Consider the following 19,658-nt stretch of genomic DNA (forward strand, 5'->3'; position numbering starts at 1 on the left):
ATAGCATGGCACCTGGGGACGAGAAGTGGCTCGTCCTTTTTACTGATGAACTCTAATGAGCAGCTAAGTCAGCTTGCTCTCTGGTAGGTGCTCGTAAACTATCAGAGACTGAACAATAGGAAAATCAGTAACTCAGTCCACTATAGGACGAGGAGACACAGCCCAGTGAGAGACTCAAGTATTCTGTAATGACCCATTAATGAAACATTTGTTATCCTCTGGGGGTGGACATTGAGAGTTCAAAAAAGATATAAGAGTTCTGAGTTCTTGTCACACCCATGCTCTGGGATGTGTCTGTCTGCCTGTCTGTCTGTATATATGTATGCCTCACTGTCTTAATCCTCATGCTTAAACTCTGTTTTCAAATTTCTTCAAGAAATCCCAATGCTGTTTCATTTTGAACAAAAAGAATTCTAAAGTGGCCTTCATGTCTCTAGGCCTCCAAGGACTACATCGGCATGGCGGTTGTAGATGGCCAGCTGACTTGTGTCTACAACCTGGGGGCTCGAGAAACGGAAGTTCAGATAGACCAGGTGCTAACGGAGAGTGAGTCTCAGGAGGCGGTTATGGACCGGGTGAAGTTCCAGAGGTACAGTCCAGCTGTTGTGAACTTGACCAGCAGACTCAGCAAATTCCCCCGTTGACGTGCTACTCAGCTTTTAGCGTATTGGCTTTGAATTCTCTCATTTTCTCCTACATTTTCATTATCTAATTTTCAACAGAATATATCAATTTGCCAAGCTTAATTACACCAAAGAAGCCACATCTGATAAACCCAAAGCTCCTGGGGTCTATGACATGGAGAGCGGCAGTAGTAACACACTCCTTAATTTGGATCCAGAGAATGCTGTGTTTTACGTCGGAGGTTACCCGCCTGATTTTGAAGTAAGTATCAATGTTGATTCATGGTTAATTTTGATGTTGTATAATGACTTCATGTCTGTGTTTTAACTAATTCTATACAAAAACAGATTAACCATATACTCTCAAAGCACGCCCAGTAGTAACAGCTAAGCTGTTCTTTCTTTGTCCAGAGTTTTAAGCTTTAGAGCATTAACTTAATGTACTGTGTTGATAAGTATTAACACCATCTCCATTTTTCAGGTGAGTACACCCAGGCAGGGAAGATTAACGACCAGCCTAAGTTTAGACAGCTCTTAAATGTCAAAGCCCTGAACCACATCCTTCACTCTGATGCTAAGTTCACTGCTGCAAGTCTTCATGCTACACGGCCACTCTGCCTGCTCAACTCACTGGAGTTTTGTCGTGTTTCTCTCACAGCTTCCAAGCAGACTGAGGTACCCTCCATACAAAGGCTGTATCGAACTAGATGACCTCAACGAGAACGTTCTAAGCTTGTACAATTTCAAGACAACTTTCAATCTCAACACCACTGAAGTGGAGCCTTGTAGGAGGTAAACGAAGCCTGAAGGATTTTGTCCCTAGGGCTGGGCTGGAGGTGTGCAGTACTGCCACCTTCCAGTGGTGGGTAGGTCCTTGATGTTACAGTTCATTGCCTGGAGCCAGTATCACTTCTATGTGTGCAGATAACACCCACCATGCTCCATCTCTAAGATTTAAATAACACACATCTTGCCCTAGTTTATATACCACATTAGGTTAATAGTTTTCTTGGCTTTTTTTTTTTTTTTTTGGTTTTTCGAGACTGGGTTTCTCTGGAACTCACTCTGTAGACCAGGCTGGCCTCGAATTCAGAAATCCACCTGCTTCTGGCTCCCAAGTGCTGGGATTAAAGGCGTGCACTAGCACCGCCCGGCAGTTTTGAATCTCTAGGACTATGAGATGGGTCCATGGGTTTGATCCTTGAGTCCAGGTAAATGTTGAAGGAGGAAACCAACTCCACAAAGTTGTCCTCTGTCTGATCTCCACATATGCCACTGTAGCACACTTAAATTAGTAACATACGTGTATGATAATAATAATTTTAAAAAATGAATCTTAAATTTTTGGTGCCTCCTACCGCAAAAATACTCAATATTGGATTATTTAGGCACATACTTATGTAATTAAAACTTAAACTATAGCAGTCTCCAAAGTGAGTGACTTTGGAGGCACTCTGTCTTCTGAATCTATTTGAAAATTGCTCTGTCTTACTCAGTGTTCTATTGCTGTGAAGAGACTCCTGACCACAGCAACTCTTATAAAAGTAAGCATTTAACTGGGGCTTGCTTACATTTGAGATTTAGTCCGTTTTTATTGTGATAAGAAGCATACAGGCAGACATGGTGCTAGGCAAGGCAGCGGGAGGAGAGACGGAAAGTCAGTGGACCTGACTTGGGCTTTTGAAACCAAAGCGACTCCCAGTGGCACCCTTCCTCCAACAAGACTACACTTCAACAAAACCACGCCTCTACGAGTGTCACTCCCTAATGGCCAAACATTCAAATATTTGAGCCTATAGGAGCCTTCTCATTCAAAGTACAACATGCTCTTTTGAGCTTGTAGCCATTCCTACAATTTAAAAGACTTGGGACATTCCTATCTAAGAAGAGCAAGCTTTAATATTTAGGAGAAGGTAACACTGAAAATTAATGATTTCTTACATTTAAATATTTTCAGATAGCCACTTTCTCCAATAGACATCTCTAGAACATTCATTCTAGAATATCTCATTCATTCTCTCTGTCTCCTCTCTCTCTCTCTGTCTCTCTGTCTCTGTCTCTCTCTGTGTCTCTGTCTCTGTGTGTGTCTTTGTCTCTGTCTGTTTCTCTGTCTGTCTCTCTGTCTCTGTCTCTCTCCCTTCCCCTCTTTCTCTCCCATGGGCATAATATAACATATGTATATGTGCCCAAGTAGATTCATCCATGTGTGCACATGTGGCAACCAGAAGTAGACATTGGTCCCTTTTTCTATAACTCCCACCTTATTTTTGAGACAGGGTCTCTCTCTGAACTCAGAGCTCACTAGGCTGGCCAGAAAGCCCTTAGGTACACCTGCTTCTACGTACCCCCCAAAACTGGGGTTGCAGATCTGATCTGCCATTTTCAGCATTAATTTGCATTCTGAGTATCAAAACTTGGGGTTTACTCTTAGACTTCACCCACTGAACTATCTCTTCAAAGCAGGATTGAAGAAGAAGAAAGGTTGGCTAGACATGTTAACAGAGTTTCCCCTTTTCCTACAAAAATTGTGCCTGTGTATTCTTTGTTCCATTGTTTAATCAGTAACATCTGGTTGGTGTTGACAGGAGAAAGGAAGAGTCAGACAAAAATTACTTTGAAGGTACGGGCTATGCTCGCATTCCTACTCAACCAAATGCTCCCTTCCCAAACTTCATACAGACCATCCAAACTACTGTGGACAGAGGTTTAGTGTTCTTCGCAGAAAACCAGGTAACTTACGTCAAATGTCCAGAAAATCCTTGTATATCCACTGTATCTAGCATTTGGGGGTAAGTGGGCTGTTGTAAAAAAAAAAAAAAACAAAAAAAAAAAAAAAAAAAAAAAAAAAAAACAAAAAAAAAAACCATCTAGATTGGAAAGCTGTGGCAGTATGACGTGGGACAGTCATGATCTCTTTCTGTTGAGGTGAATTTTAACAAGGTCAAAGGATCGGGAATGTGAGGTCGTACCCCCCAAACGAGGCTAACCTGTTTTCATGTTGGTCTTAGACTTTGATAATAGCTGTTTTAAAACAAATGAAGACTTCCTAGGGTCCCCCAAATCTTGGTGGCTTGGCTTCTGTAGCTATGAGCTTGATCAGGCTCAGGGCAGACTGTGGGGGTTGTGTCTTAATGAGCCTGCAGCTTGATTTCCCAAGGCAATAGAAGCATCCATACTTTGAAGTAGCCTGGGTCAGTGGAACATTCTTTATTTTTAATATTTTTCTTTATACTGTGCACAATGAAATACAACCATATCAACTATCCCATTTTTCCTTTCTACCTCCTTCAAACCCCCCAAATGGTCCCCTCCTAACTTCCTGTGTGTTTTTTTTTTTCTTAATAACTTGCTAAGTCCAACTAGTGCGGCCTATATGTATGGGGCCATCCAGTGGATTATGGGAAATCTACCAAGGCCACACATTCAAAGGAAGATTAATTCTCCTTCCTGTAGCAGCCACCAGCTGCCAATATCTACTCAGTAGGGGCTGGGGCTGGACAGCACCTCCAGCCTGCTGGAGTCCGAGCCTGCTGGGGTCCGAGCCTGCTAGGGTCCGAGCCTGCTGGGGTCCAAGCCTGCTGGAGTCCGAACCTGCTGGGAGTCTGACATAAATGGGCCCTGACCTTTGCTACTTAGGAGCAGGTGGTGGTGTTAAGAAAAATGATCCTAAGGACTGAGCCTTATCTCTCGTTCTTGACACTCAGGCTAATTGTGTATTATCAGCCTTGGCAAAATGCTTCTCTAACCAAGGCTGAGAGCACCTAGGTCTATGGCTAAAGAGTGCACTTTGACTATATGAGCATTTAGCAAAATAATGTATTATAAGAAAAAATGATAATAAAGTTGACCATCCAAGTCATGGGTTTTTGATCAGGATCTATATAGCCATCAGAGAAATGCAGATCACTTCTGCATTGGTGCAGTGAGCTACAGGATTCCATCATTCCTGTCAGAATGGCCGTCCTTGGGAATAGGAATGATAACAGATGCCAGCATGGATGTAGTGAAAGGGGCCCTTAAATCCTGGTAGTAGAAGAATAAACAAATGCAGCCAACTTTGGAAATCACTGTGGAGGTGTCTTAAAAGAAAACAAAACAAAGCATAGAACCATTCCATCAATACCAAAGGGCCGCCCTTCAGACCATTTCTTAGGCTAGAAGCATTGCAGTCATGGTCATGTGTGGACATGATTGCCAGTGCCCTCTGCTGGTCCAGGGAGAGTGGCATGAAGTTTGTTCCGGTTCCCGTGCAATGGGTCTTTGTTGGATTGACCTCCAGAACAAATCTTGTATAGTTGCTCTCACAAGCAGAGTTCCAGAAAAATATCCCAGAGGGACAGTCTGCGAATGGGATGCATGGCTTGAGGATTTACCAAACCTCTGCCTGCCAGGTCGGAGCAAAGGCTCACCTCCACTCTTCACTCTGAGGTTGGTCTGGTCCCTTAGCTCTGATGGCGTGAGAGGGTGGCAACCGGCCTGGAGGCTGGGGAGAGCTGGGCAGGAAGCAGCTTCAGGCCAAGGCACTTGGATTCCAAAACAAGGTCTCCTTGGTTCAGGTGGAGGACCTCTGTTTTTCTAAAATGCTTGGGATGTGCAGTGCTCCACATTTTGGATTGTTTTCCATTTTAGAATATTTGCATATGTATAATGAGAATCCCGAGGATGTTCAATGTTCAGCTAGCTTTCTCTACTCTTGTACAGTTCAGGGCCCAATACCAGGAAAGGTACTTTCCAGGTTCAGGCTGGGTTTTCCCACACCAGTTAAGCCAATCAAGACAACCCCACAGATCTGTCCAAAGGCCAAACCAACGTGGACAGCCAGTCCCTCATTGAGACACTCTCCCAAGGTTATTCTAGGCTCTGTCAAGTTGAATTAACACCAATCACCACAGGACCCATGTCTAATATAGCCAAGAGACAATGCTGACTGGGATGAACCAGAGCCTGCCCTCTAGAGGGGAATGCTGGTATTGCACAAAAGGTGCACTGCCAATCAGTGAGCCACTGCTTCCTCACAATTTTGAGCAGTGTAGAGGGGAAGTGAAGAGTTTCAATGTCAGAGTCTCAAGTAGAAGATGCTTCCTCTGAAACCTGATGAACACGGAGAAGGTGACACTGGAAGAGGATCCAGCAGGGACAGGGGACAGAAAAGTCTGGCAATGAGAACATGCAGGGATAAAAGGTGGCCAATGTGGTTAGGGCGTGGCCAGTGAGGCATGATAAGAAGCAAAGTGAAGAGGTGTCCAGTACTTTGAAGCATCTTCTGGGGGTCTGAGTTGTCCCTAGGAACAAAGGAAGTTAGTGTGCTCACTGGCAACTGCAGAAGGATGCCCTGACTGCATGGTGGCCAGTGATCTGTGGGGAACCAGGGGGACCACTGCAGGAGAAGAGGGGAGGACCACTGCAGGAGAACAGGGGGAGACTACTGTAGGAGAACAGGGGAGGACCACTGCAGGAGAACAGGGGAGGATCACTATAGGAGAATGGGGAGGACCACTGGAATAGGGCAATATGACTGAGGTTGTGACATGAGGCAGTTAAGGGGAAATCCCAGGGTTTGATTGGACTGATTGGAGAGAAGGGAGGAAGTGATTCCATGTGTGGTTCTCCGGTTCTGGTTGTGGTAAAGCAAAATCAGGATGCCAGGTGGCGTGACTGAATTTGTCCTGAGTGCTGGGCAGTGTGCTATCTCACACTGCTAACAGCAGTCAGCCATCGTCTACCTCTCGAGCATGAAGTCTCATAGTGCTCATCTCCCTGTTAGCTCAGGAGGCACCAAGGGCATCGAAAGTCACTAGAGACCAGAACTTTCCTGTTCTTCAGCCAGGCCTTCTGATAATCTGCCCTTTTCCACACTCCAGGATAACTTCATATCTCTGAACATAGAAGATGGCAATCTCATGGTAAAATACAAACTGAATTCAGAGCCACCCAAAGAGAAAGGGATTCGACACACCATCAATGATGGGAGAGACCATTCGGTATGGAGTCTGTTTATTTCAATTTTGGGAAGTCAGTGAACCTTCTTTCATCTAAAATGAAATTAGTGCCCCCTCCCAAAAAATAGGCAAAATGACACACAAACCCTATTACAAGATAAACTTATTAACTGTGGGTATGCCCTTTACAATTCTGAACATTTAGGCATTAAGTATAATAAATATATAGCATATATAAATTATGTAAGCCATGATAAATTTCAAATAAGAACATTTCTATTACAGTGAGATCATTTCTACTAAAATGTTTTAGGGCAGTAGTTCTCAACCTTCCTAATGCTACAGAGGTAGAGGGGTCGCAAGGCACAGCTGAGAAACACTGTTTTAGGGACTTGGGGGGATGACTCAGACTGTGCTCAGAGCTTCTCAGAAACTAAGTAGAGAAAGCAAGGTGTGGTAGAGCTGTTGTCCCAGCAGTAAGGATGACACAAAGGTAGGCAGATCCCTGGTGCTCATCTCCAATCAAAGGTCAACGATGGCCAAGGAGCAATGCCTATGATGTTTTCTGGCCTCTGCGTGCACATGCACACATATGAACACACATGGATGAACATGTAAAAATATGGATACGCACACAGACACACACAGATGTTTTAGTATCAAACTTTTACCACACACTGCTACTGGGCAGTTGTCTGCCATGTATGTAAACAAGTCCACAGGAAAATAAAGCCACAGTTACTCTGAGATACTTCAAAGAGGTTTGTGTCTCGTCGCTAGCTGATTTGTTTCCTATTTGTTTCAGATTTTAATCACAATTGGAAAAGTTCAAAAACGCATGTGGATAAATATGAATGAACACAGTATAAGAATTGAGGGGGAAATATTTGATTTCGGCACATATTATTTGGGAGGAATTCCAATTGCAATCAGAGAAAGGTAAGATGAAGTTGTTGGGTTTTTATTTGGGGAGGGGAGCCACTGCTTGTATGACGATCAGAGGACCACTCATACGAGTTGGTCCTCTCTTTCTACCCTGTGTGCCCTGGGTGTCAGGCTTGACAGAGGGTGTCGGCCCTTAGCCACTGAGCCATTTTGCCAAGCTGATGTGCTGCATTTTTGTTAAAGCAGAACACCTCTTATGCTGGCTGGAATTGCCATCAATAAGTCTAGGCTCCCATGTTTAATATTAGCCCAAACAGTTAACTTTGCAATACTAACAACGTAGTAAAAAAAAAAAAAAATGGATTGTAAAAACTGAATATTGGGACTGGCTAGTCAAAATGCAGGGAGCTGGATAAGGTGTGTGGCAACTCACTGTCCCTCCTTGTCACTCTTGGAAGGATAGAAACCACAAAGAATCCAGGTGGGCTGATGAAGGTCAGGAAAACAGAATTAAGGCTATTGCTTTACCCATTAAAGAAATCCATAGACACATATAGAATAAGAACATACATGCAGAGAGGAGAAGGAGTGGGGTGGGGGAGGGACGGAGGGAGAGCGAGTATGACTGTATGAGAGTTAGCTTCTCTGGTAATCTGCTTCCAAATGAGAGGCTCCCCCACCCCCTCTGCTTTCTAGATAAGCTTATACTGTTTTCCTAGTTTTAATTAAAATCACAAGGGCAGAGAAATAAGCGAAGGGGACAGAAGGCCATGAAAATATTTACCTGACCTTTTGTTTCTTCAGAAATGAAATGCTAAGCAATGTTTATCTCTGTCTGGCCTGTCTTAGCTGTCTGGTAAGGCATTTGGTCATCCAGTGAGTCCCTGATGTGGATCACTGGGAAAGGGTGGCTTAGAGGACCTCAGCAGAACTCTGCAGGGGGAGCCACACAGCTCTTCCCAAGGAGCCCAGCTTAGTGAAAGGGCCCCAAGGAGACTGGGAGAATTCACATCTGATAGAACTGAGACACAGTGGCTCCATGCCTGCATCGAGGAGCAGCTTGGCTCTGTGGAGTCCATGGGGGACTCTTCCTCTCTCTCAGTCTTCTAGGAATGAGGACCCGGATCTTTGAATGACTTGAGAATGTAATCAGGGGTCACATGTCTGTTAATCTAGTCTAAAAGTCCTTCCTGATAAGGCCAGAGGGCCTGACAACAAGCAGGGCATTTTCTCCTGGAGTTCTGAGTATAACATAAAACATGAAAGCAAAGCTCCTGGGACAGTAACGGTCATCCTGGGATCTGACACACTCTCAATTCAGTATCATTCTCTGCTCTTATTGCTCCCTCATGTCTGCAGACCCCAGCAACTGGATAAGCTTTTGTGGGCAGGTAGGCCCAGAGGATGAGTATCCACCCCCCATGCAGGAAGTCATTGACCTAAGAGTACCTGCTCCGACATAGTCAGGCCTTGAATCCTGGAGAGAATGTGGGAGTCTAGACCCTCAGATGGCCCAAGAAAGTGGATATGAACATATGTATAAAGATGCCTTCCCCAGAATTTAAAATGAACTTCCTTCCTCTCCCACAGTGCAAGCTGTCTTTATAAAGTAATTAAGCCACAATGCCAACAAAGATGTGCATTTCCTTGTAATGAAATGTAATTGTATGCATGCTCCTCATCATTCTGTTGTTTATAATGAACTAGACCAGAATAAAGGCACACACCTTTCCAGTTAGATAAATGAAGCTACCTGAGGGATTTATAATGATATCAGGAGTGGATTTTCTTAGCACATCGTTTGATTAAGAAACATTAATATTTGCCTCAGTCAGTTTGTGTGTGTTAATGCTTAACATAAATCCAGCTCCACGCAGATTAGGAAGCAAAGTCAAAGGGGCATGCCAGGGCACCACACAGGAAGATCTGTATAGGGGCATGCCAGGGCACCACATAGGAAGATCTGTATAGGGGCATGCCAGGGCACCACACAGGAAGATCTGTATAGGAATTGCTCGTGTGGGGGCTGGCACAATGGAGCCTTCCATAAAGTGCTCACTGAACAAACATGAGGTTATGAGTTCTCTTCTCTAGCACCCATATTACAAAGCCAGGAATGAGGAGGCTGGAGAGATGGCTCAGCAGTTAAGAGCACTAGCTGCTCTTCCAGGGGTCCTGAGTTCAACTCCCAGCAACCACATGGTAGCTCACAACCATCTATCAAGGAGTCTGATGCCCTCTTTTGGCATGCAGATTTATATGCAATAGAGCACTCATACAATAAACACATTTTAAAAAAGAAAAGAAAAGAAAAAAAGAAAAAAAGCCAGGAATAGCAGTATGTGCCTATAGTCTTAGTGGTAGATGTCAGAAGCAAGAGGACCCCTCCAAGTGGCCAGCTAGTCTAGCTGTGGTATTGAGCCTCAGTTTCAGTGAAAGACCTTGTCTCAAAAAATACACCACACAGCCAGAAGAGCTTGCTGGGATGATGATTACAGAGTAGTAGGTAAAGACAGCACACACAGGGTAAAGGGTAATGTAGCCAGCTAGTGTGTATATAGATCGCCCTGCTGCCATCAGTGAGCCCTTGGGATTCCCTAAGAGCCATTCGAGTGTTACATATATTAAGTTAATCACATGACAGTCTTGTGATGCAGAAGAGCAGGTCTCCATTTTATACTAGGGGGGCACAGAGAAGTAAAGTTGCTTGGTGAGGCAGATACAGAACTTGAACCCAGGCGGCCCAGCTCCAGAGCCCATAGCTCTCACCCACTCCTGAAACTCTTGACATGCCTGCGTGCTCATCCCTGCATCCAACATCATCCCAAAGCTTTTTCTGAGCATCCGTGGATTTAATCCTCGTAACGATGACTTGTTCATGTAGTATGGTTGGGAGGTAGCAGATAGATTCAAACCTAAGGATTAAGTCAGCCGTGTTTTCTAGGATTTAATAAAACTAAAAACTGACCCTTTCTTCTGAGTTCACATGGTGAGTAGAAAAGTAGAGTCTAAAGGTTTTTAGCACATTCCTGGCTCTCAGATTCCTGAGAATGTTTCTATAACACCTGCAGTTTGCAGCCTATTCATAAACTGCCTGTCCGCTGTGAAGTACCCGAAAGCCAGCATTTTAAGGCAGCCCAGTCTCACAGGTCCCCGCTTTCTACATCCCATCCTCAGGTTTAACATCTCGACACCCGCTTTCCAAGGCTGCATGAAGAATCTGAAGAAAACCAGTGGGGTTGTCAGGTTGAATGACACTGTGGGTGTAACCAAAAAGTGCTCAGAAGACTGGAAGGTAAGCAGGATTGGGGCTGTGTGACAAACAGCATCCCAGGGGCCTCATGGTGCTGGGCTGAGCTGGCTTCATGCACTGAACTTGTAAAGATCACCAGCTATACTCACAAAACCTTACAGATGCTCAGTTACTGATGGCATGGCCAAGCGCAGAGGGAGTCTGTGTGAGCTGCACTAATGGTCATCATCCCTTCCAGGGAAGGGGTGTAGTTCAAAAGCCCATATCTGGGTATCCGGCAAGGGACTATAATGCCAGTCATTTCAGTGCTTGCATTTCAGCTTGTGCGAACTGCCTCATTCTCCAGAGGAGGACAGATGAGTTTTACAAACTTGGACGTGCCCTCAACTGAGCGATTCCAGCTCTCATTTGGGTTTCAGACCTTTCAACCCAGTGGTACACTACTAAATCATCAGACACGGGTAAGACATAGTGTGTTCTTAGTAAGGCAAAAGCCTGGCTCCGAGCTTCCTGCCAAGAGCAGCAGCAGCAGAGATTTTGAAGAAAGCAGAGTTTGGGAATTTTATCTGCCATCACAGTTCTAGCATGAGTAATTTCTCACCTGGGGAGATCCTGAGAGAATTCTGGCTAGATGGTATATAATAATCTGTAGAGTTCGGTTTGTGTATATTGAGCAATCATTTCCATTTTTTACAGATATGTGTTAAAATGAATTACAACAGCTATAGGTAATAATGTAGTTTAGGAAAAGATCAAGATTTCTCCTTGCTATTTCCTCTTGATTACATCTTCCAGAGAAGGCTCTTCAGATTCCTTTATTGTAGTAGCTACTCCAAAGAAAATATTTGCCCCGGGAGAATTAGAGAAAACAGGGTCTTCTGCTCTCTCTTCACATGCAGCCACAGAGATTCTCTCTTGGGGTGGGGAGAAGGCTTGACACATCAAGTACTCACTGTACAAATCAGAGAATTGATGTTTGGATCCCCTAGGACCACGTGAAAGCCAGAGGGCATAGTAGCCTCCCTATAACCTCAGGTCAAGGAAAGCAGCCAGGACACTTGTCCCCTCTAGCAACCTGGGGCTCAGTCTCCTGGGATAGACGTACCCAAAGTGGCAAGCTCTACGTTCACTTAGACCATGTCTGTATACATAAGATAGACAACAGTCAGGGAAGATACCTGACATCAACCAGTTCACCCATATACATGTGCACACACTATACAGGCATGCATAAAAAAGAATCTTACAGAGAGCGAGAGAGAATGAGAGCAAGAGACAGAGACAGAGACAGAGACAGGCAGACACTGGGACTCTGTTCCACAAGAAGATGCCCTCTACAGCCCCCAAGATTTAAGAGTTAGCTTAGAAATCCACTGATAGGAAGAATGGGATTTTTAAATAAAAATGTTTTTGGTTTGGTTCTTTGGGCTCGGTTGCCAATCACAGCATATACTTGGTATCAGATCTAAAACATGGCAGTGGCTGGCTCTGTGGCTATACTCATAGCAAAGTCTCTTGCCATCTGGTATCTTGTTTACCTGTCTTTGTAGATTTTTTTTTAATGATCCCTAAAGAGACATGTGCCATAAGCCAGTACAGGTCATCTATCCAAGTTGGATACTTTGACCTAATGTTAGTTTATTTCCTCCCTCTTCTATCCTGTCTGTCTGTCTCTTTCTCTGTCTCTCTCTGACTCTCTGTCTCTCTCTGACTCTCTGTATCTCTCTGTCTGTCTGTCTCTGTGTCTCTGTCTCTATCTCTGCCTGTCTCTGTGTCTATCTCTGTCTGTCTCTGTCTCTCTCTGAACGTGTGGGCCAAAGGACACTTAATGTAGCATTCTCTAGGAGCCATTACCTTGTTTGAAACAAGGTCTCTTCCTAGCCTGGGCTCACCAAGCAGTCTAAGATAGCTAACCAACGAACTCTGCGGATCCTGCTGTTTTTACATCCCCAACCTTGGGCTTATAAGTGTATACCATTGTACCTAGCTTTTTCTATGTGGGTTCTGGGTTCTGAACCCTTTGTGGGTTCAGCACTTTCTTGACTAAGCTATGCCCCCCCCATCCTGACCTAGCACTTTATTGGCTGAGCCACACCCCCAGCCTTGACCTAGCACTTTATTGACTGAGCCACACCCCCAGCCCTGACCTAGCACTTTATTGACTAAGCCACACCCCCAGCCCTGACCTAGCACTTTTAATTCCTAGTCCTTCTTTCTTCTGTCCTACGTAAGTACAGCTAGTTCACAGTCCACAGAATGATCAAAAGCAGATGTAAGGATTAGATTAGCAACACGTTAGAGCAATCCAGTGCTGTAGAGGGATTCTGAAAATGTCTAAGGGACATTGCTTTCAAGTTCATAAAGTGTTAGTTAAGAAACGCAGTCTGTCCCATTCAACAGCAGCAGCAGCCTTCACTGGCTGTAACTGCACTGGACAAGTTGCTGTAGATGAGAAATTCACTGAGGAACCCACATTGTATGGAAGACTTCAGAAATTAGACTTGATAAAGAAAACTGAATGGAAGTGAAGTGGCAACTGTTCTGAGGATAGGTTTAAGTTACTCATTAACTGAAAGGGTCAATCATCCTGCCAGTGTTTGCATGAGAACAGGTTGGCATGGAAAATTAGGCTTCCTGGAAGTAATGACCAGAACATAAAACAGTCATGAAAATCGCAGAAAAGGAGTCATCATTGTAACCTCACACAGGGAAAAATCCTGAAGATAATGAATCTGTAAAACTTATATAGGAGAGAATGAATTATGATAGAAACAATTTCATCAAAATGAGAGTAAAAACAGGGAAAATTAGGTGTGATTTAAACAGTCTGAACAGCTGGTTAGAAAATTAAATGGGCTGAATGAAAGTAGATATAGAAAAAGACTGACACAGTCATCAATGTTGAAGTAATTTGCATAACATTTTTATATTCCTAAACAAAAAGGCAAACTATTTAACAGTTATCTTTTGATCAAAATGGTGAAGTCAGGCCAACATGCCCTGACTGACTGCGTTACGCCTAGTTTCGATCATTTGTCATCTCTAAATGCAAAGTATTTGTTGACGGTGTATTCTGGGATGCTTACAGACAAGTAGCCTGCTGGTCACCCTGAAAGATGGTCACATTGAGTTGAACGCTAGGGACAGCAGCGGCCTGATTTTCAAGTCTCCAGGGACCTACATGGATGGCTTACTGCATCATGTATCTGTAATAAGCGACACCTCAGGGTGAGTGGTTTGCGTCTGCTGCCAGGGTCTGTTTAGTTCACCTGAGTTCTCCTGTTCAGATTTGCAGAGTATCTGTTCCTGATGCTGATACTAGTTGGCTATTATTCTGTGTTAGCATTTCCCTAGCTCTGTACTGGTGTCCTGATTAAATCAAATCAGTGGTTGGATGTACGTGGATAGATAAAAATTCAAAATGAACTGCACATCCTAAATGGCACCTTATAAAGCTGCACATAGCATGGTGTGGATATGCCCCCAAAAATGTTATAAAGAGACAGCTCAGATAAGAACAAGCCCCCTTGTGGTTTTCTGTCCAAAAGTTTAAAAACAAATCAATTGTGTCAGAATCCTGGATGTTTGCTATTCTGTGACATGGAAGAAAGCTAGAAAGTACAATTAACACAAAGAGGGACTGGGGTACCAGACCATTTGGTATCTTCCTATGAATGTGAGCTACATTGATATATTCATGTTGCAAAATTTCCTCAAGGGGCTAGAGAAAAGGTTCAGGGGTTAGAGAGGACCCAGGTTCAGTTCCTAGAGCCCACATGATGGCTTACAAGCTCTCATCACTTCAATTCCAAGAGATCTTCTGGCTCCTCAGACATGGCACATATGGGGTGCACTGTCAGCCAAAGCACACATACACATAAAAATAAATAAGCCTTTTTAAAAATTGCTTGAGCAGATATTTATATTATTTAACTAGAGTATTATGTGTAAAAATATATGAAGATATTTTGTACTCTAAAAAATACATCTGATTTGACTAGTCCTGTTGGGTGACCTAGTTGAGTCGGACAGTAGATTGTTCCCTCAGAGAGTGTCTGGGTGTTGTTGTTGTTGGTGGTAATGGTATTTACTAGAGGTGTCACCCTTGTCTTGCTTCTCTTCACTTTCAGCCTGCGCCTTCTCATCGATGACCAGGTCCTGAGAAGGAGCCAAAGGCTCCCTACCTTCTCCAGTGCCCAGCAGTCACTCCTCATGGGAGGCGGTTATTTCGAGGGTTGTATCAGCAACGTTTTTGTCCAAAGGTGGGGGGTCTTTTTGTCTGTGGTTATTGATAAGAGGCGACCCATCAACAAAGTATCATAGCTATCCAGTAATTGGATTAGATTTGTCAGTGTTATGAATGGCTTTCATTCCAAGTATTTCTAAAATGCATTAAAAACCCATCAAGCCCAAGCTCCTAGCAGCCTAGAGCTTGGAAAGTTAATGAAAATTAACTTTCTGATCATGGCCCTTGAAAGAAGATTCATACTGTTTGGTTTCACTTTAATCCATATCATTTGATTGGGTCAGTTCCCCATAGCTTTTAAGGTGAAGGGATTTCAAGGGCCTGTGCAGTCTTGGACAGACTTTGAGTAGAATTCCACTCATATGAGCTTTAATGTTATCTCTAATTCAGAACACATTAGATAAGGCCCTGTCCTTCCCTGTAGCTGTGGGAGGTCCTGGCTCTGACTGGGAACCTCAAGCTGAAACTTGCAGCCCCACTAAATGGCACCATTGTCACTCTGACCCCACCCCCAATCTGGCATGAATGTCCTGGGCCAAAATGAGGCCCACAGCTTTCACTCCCGACCACAGTTGATAAAGCAGCTCTCTTGAGCATGTAGCCCCATGGCTGGAGCAGGGCATGGGAGGAACTGAGAAGCCAGGCAGGAGTTTAACTGCAGCCTCTGCTCAGGAGCAAGAGCAGTCACAAAAATCTTCCCATAAGCTCACCTTAGTGCTACCCTAATGTTCAACATCCTTCCTGTGCCATACCATGTCTGCCACTCCCCTCTCTGCAATTTGATTTCCATGGTCATGTATGATGCCCATTTCAAGAAAAACACAAGTATTTCAGCCCTGTTACACTTAAAGCCCATAGAAGTTTCTGGAGCTCTTTTATCATGCAGATGTGACTTGAAGAGGTGAACGTTTGTGTAGAAATCCTGACAATGACAGTGTTCCTATAGGAACGGTGACAGTGAGAGTGTTCCTGTAGGAATGACAGTGAGAGTGTTCCTGTAGGAATGACAATGACAGTGTTCCTATAGGAATGGTGACAGTGAGAGTGTTCCTGTAGGAATCCTGACAGTGAGAGTGTTCCTGTAGGAATCCTGACAGTGAGAGTGTTCCTGTAGGAATGACAGTGAGAGTGTTCCTGTAGGAATGACAGTGACAGTGTTCCTGAAGGAATGACAGTGAGAGTGTTCCTATAGGAACAGTGACAGTGAGAGTGTTCCTGTAGAAATCCTGACAATGACAGTGTTCCTATAGGAACGGTGACAGTGAGAGTGTTCCTGTAGGAATGACAGTGAGAGTGTTCCTGTAGGAATGACAATGACAGTGTTCCTATAGGAATGGTGACAGTGAGAGTGTTCCTGTAGGAATCCTGACAGTGAGAGTGTTCCTATAGGAATGACAGTGAGAGTGTTACTGTAGGAATGACAGTGAGAGTGTTCCTGTAGGAATCCTGACAGTGAGAGTGTTCATATAGGAATGACAGTGACAGTGTTCCTGTAGGAATCTTGACAGTGAGAGTGTTCATGTAGGAATCCTGACAGTGACAGTGTTTCTTGTCACATGCTCTCTCTGCCTACTGACCGGGTCTCCCACCAGGCAAGAGTTTGGTCATAGCTTTCATTTTGCCCTCATTCCAGGTTTTCACAGAGTCCAGAAGTCCTGGATTTGGCTAGTAAATCCACCAAGAGGGATGCATCCCTAGGAGGCTGCAGTTTAAACAAGCCACCTTTTCTTATGTTGTTTAAAAGTCCTAAGGGATTTAACAAGGCCCAGAATTTCAATGTCGATCAGGTAAGTGTGAGAGCCTTACCTTGGGTTTTACTTCTTCTGACCCCACCTAGAGGGAGTGATGGGGAAGGGAAGTAGGCATCACCCAGTCTCTGGTGGTCGGTGCTTCCATGAAGTGGCACCACAGGGTCATCACCAGGTGATGGGAACCAAAATGACAAAGCCAGTGCCTGAAAGGTGGCTGAGTCCGTAGGGTTGTACAGTTGGACACAAGCATGAGGACTAGAATCCGGGTCCCAGCACCCATGTAAAGGCCATGGTAATGCCATTGCAGTCTCAGCTGACTGGGTGAGCTCCAGATTCAGTGAGAAAGCTGCCTCAAAAACCACAGTGGAGAGCAATAGAGGAAGCCATGTGATATTGACCTGATGTCCACCTGTTCACACATGCTCATATATACAAAAACAGATGCACACACTGAAAATTTGACAAAGTGATTTTTTTCTTCAACATTTGTTTATCTTGATAAAAATTAGGCAATTTTTCAGTCTCCGAAGAAATGGAGCTGTAATTGGACATAGTAAGTTCACCCTGGGAGTGCAACGCCAGTAGCCCAACTAGGGGACAATGGGGCTAGGAAGGTGTGTTACTTGTGTCTAATAAGAACACTGAGCCCCATTCTCCAAGTTTTTTCCTCAAACTAAGAAATAATGGGTCTTTCATTGTGGAAACAGATGTACACTCATGAGGACAATATTTCCATCACAGAGGAGGTACAGTCTTGAGCATGTTCAGTTGGACATCACGCTGCTTCTTCATATATCCTCTGTCCAAAAATGGTAGAAGAGAAATTCCCTCTGTAGAGAGGACTTGAATTATAATGAGAGAATCCTGAGAAACATTGACTGTGGGTCCTTAGAAGAGAGGCAGAATTCCAGCTGTATTAAGCCAGCTCCTTGTAGTTTGCTTTGCAGGGATGGCCTAGTTTCATTTCTGCTGCTGTGTGAAAATACCCTGGTAAAAGCCACTTATGGAAGAAGGGGATATATTTCAGCTTACAATTCCAGGTTATAGTCCCATCATTGTCAGGAAGTTGAGGTGGGAACTTGAAACAGCTTGTCATGTCACCTCCATAATTAAGAACAGAGAGAAATGGATGTATGCTTGCCAGAATGCTTGCTTGTGATCCGCTAGATTTCTCCACTCATATATAAGTCAGGACTCTGCCTAGGGAATGGTGCCACCCACAGTAATCTGGATCTTCCTATATCAACTAACTTAAGATAATTCCCCATGGTTGTGTCCACAGATGCACCTACTTTAGAAAATCTCTCATTAATACTTTTTCCATGTCATTTGGGGTTGTGTCAAATTGACATTTGAAAAATAAGCATCACAAAAGCCTTATCTGAAATAAATAGAAGCTCCAAAAGGACTCTTAGTATTTAAAGGCACATCAGATCTCTCCCCAAACCCAAGTTGAGATGACTAGCCCTAAAACTACCTGCCTATCTGCTAACAGACCTAAACTTGGGTTCTGTAGCCAAGAGCTTTTAGACACTTGTGTGTATTGGGATCAGGTTTGGTGATTTTTTTTTTTCTAGACTATGTGAGCTATGCCCTTCTTATGTCCCCATAATGTCTCCTCTGTCCCGAGGCAATCTCTATGGTGAGCTATCCACATTCACTCAGGCCAGGTGGCTTACCAAGGCTGCATATTTTAAACACACAAGGAGTTTTACAGTCCCAGTGCTCAAGGACCAGTTAGATCAGAGGTGTCTGAAAAAGGCCTCTGAACCTGAAGTTTGCAGGAATCTCCAAGTGATTCTCATGTGCCTCCAAGACCAAAAAGAAGAGATGTTGCTAGCATGGAGGGGTGTGAACATTGTCATGAGTTAAACACAAGCTCTGGAGTTAAGGAATCACTTGCTCTGAGCTTGGTTGACAGGGTGACCTTCCCATATCTGAGGTCACAATAAGATGAATGAGCATCCTCGATCCACTGTGCTACGCCCTCCATGTGGATTTTCTTACATCACTGGTCACACTTTACAGGAAAGGAATCTCAGGGTGGGACACATGAACCATTTATTCTACAGGTAGAAGGTGGATAGTGGAGCTTTGCTCTCTTAGAGCAAGCTGCTGGGCTGCGGGGAGAGCTCGGCATTGAGTGCTTGCCGACAATGTGTGACCCTGATTCAGTCTCCAGTAATACTCAGCTTTGAACGAGTAGAGCATGCTGCTCCAGCTCACTCCAGTGCTAGTTAACATGGACTGTGTGCTCCTCACCCGGCTGTATTGCCCAGCTGCACAGCAATTGTTAACAGATAACACTGCACTCTTTAGAAGGAATTCACTCCATGAATGCTCAGGGTTGTTAACTTACTGTGAGGCAAAGGCTGCCTTTAGAATTGTTCCTTCAGAAATTAAGTCATGCACTGTTTGGTCTAAGCTGCTAGCTACTGAGACTAAGTCAGTCTGACAGCAGAGGACCCAGTGAGGAAGGAATGGACTCTACGAGTGTTCAGAAGATAGAAAATATTTCATTCGGACAATGATTTGATTTGGGAGAGTAGGGAGAGGCAGGAGATTCCTGGAGTATCCAGTCTGGATTGTAGACTACATGACAATGCTGTAGAGAGTTCTATGGAGACAGGGGACAGGTATTTGGAGAGAAAGAAAATAAATAGAGGAGTTTGTGGCATTTTGAAGGGTAGGTGCCTACAGGTCTTCTGAGTAGAGAGAATTGGTGGAATTGTTGGTATTTCCTAGGGGGGCTAGGTAGGTAGGGTGTAATGGGAAACACTGTTCTGAGACACTAGGGAATGTATTACCTAGCTTTTCCCTCTTCTGTGCAAGCTCCAAATGAGATAGACTATATCTCATACTCATTTCATGAGCATTCTCTAATCTTTCCAAGGCTTCTGCCATTTTAGCAGTGCTCTGCCAGCAGAAGAAAAGCAGCAGTGAAAGCTGGACAGGTCCAGA

General features: G+C 44.1%; 1 protein-coding gene across 2 annotated transcripts in view; it reads left to right on the forward strand.

Annotated features, from left to right (window-relative positions):
* The window catches only part of Lama3 (laminin subunit alpha 3), a 234,943-nt gene that overhangs the window by 196,938 nt on the left and 18,347 nt on the right, over positions 1 to 19,658 (forward strand). For both annotated transcript variants that reach the window (XM_031364992.1, XM_031364991.1), the window contains 11 exons: positions 438 to 589; positions 723 to 885; positions 1,282 to 1,415; positions 3,209 to 3,353; positions 6,485 to 6,604; positions 7,368 to 7,501; positions 10,625 to 10,742; positions 11,021 to 11,161; positions 13,789 to 13,928; positions 14,831 to 14,962; positions 16,580 to 16,733. In XM_031364992.1, coding sequence (XP_031220852.1) covers positions 438 to 589; positions 723 to 885; positions 1,282 to 1,415; positions 3,209 to 3,353; positions 6,485 to 6,604; positions 7,368 to 7,501; positions 10,625 to 10,742; positions 11,021 to 11,161; positions 13,789 to 13,928; positions 14,831 to 14,962; positions 16,580 to 16,733 — 1,533 coding nt within the window. The remainder of the gene's footprint in view (positions 1 to 437; positions 590 to 722; positions 886 to 1,281; positions 1,416 to 3,208; positions 3,354 to 6,484; positions 6,605 to 7,367; positions 7,502 to 10,624; positions 10,743 to 11,020; positions 11,162 to 13,788; positions 13,929 to 14,830; positions 14,963 to 16,579; positions 16,734 to 19,658) is intronic.

This window comes from Mastomys coucha, unplaced genomic scaffold (genome assembly GCF_008632895.1).
Source record: "Mastomys coucha isolate ucsf_1 unplaced genomic scaffold, UCSF_Mcou_1 pScaffold13, whole genome shotgun sequence".
In the NCBI taxonomy this organism is placed as follows: domain Eukaryota; kingdom Metazoa; phylum Chordata; class Mammalia; order Rodentia; family Muridae; genus Mastomys; species Mastomys coucha.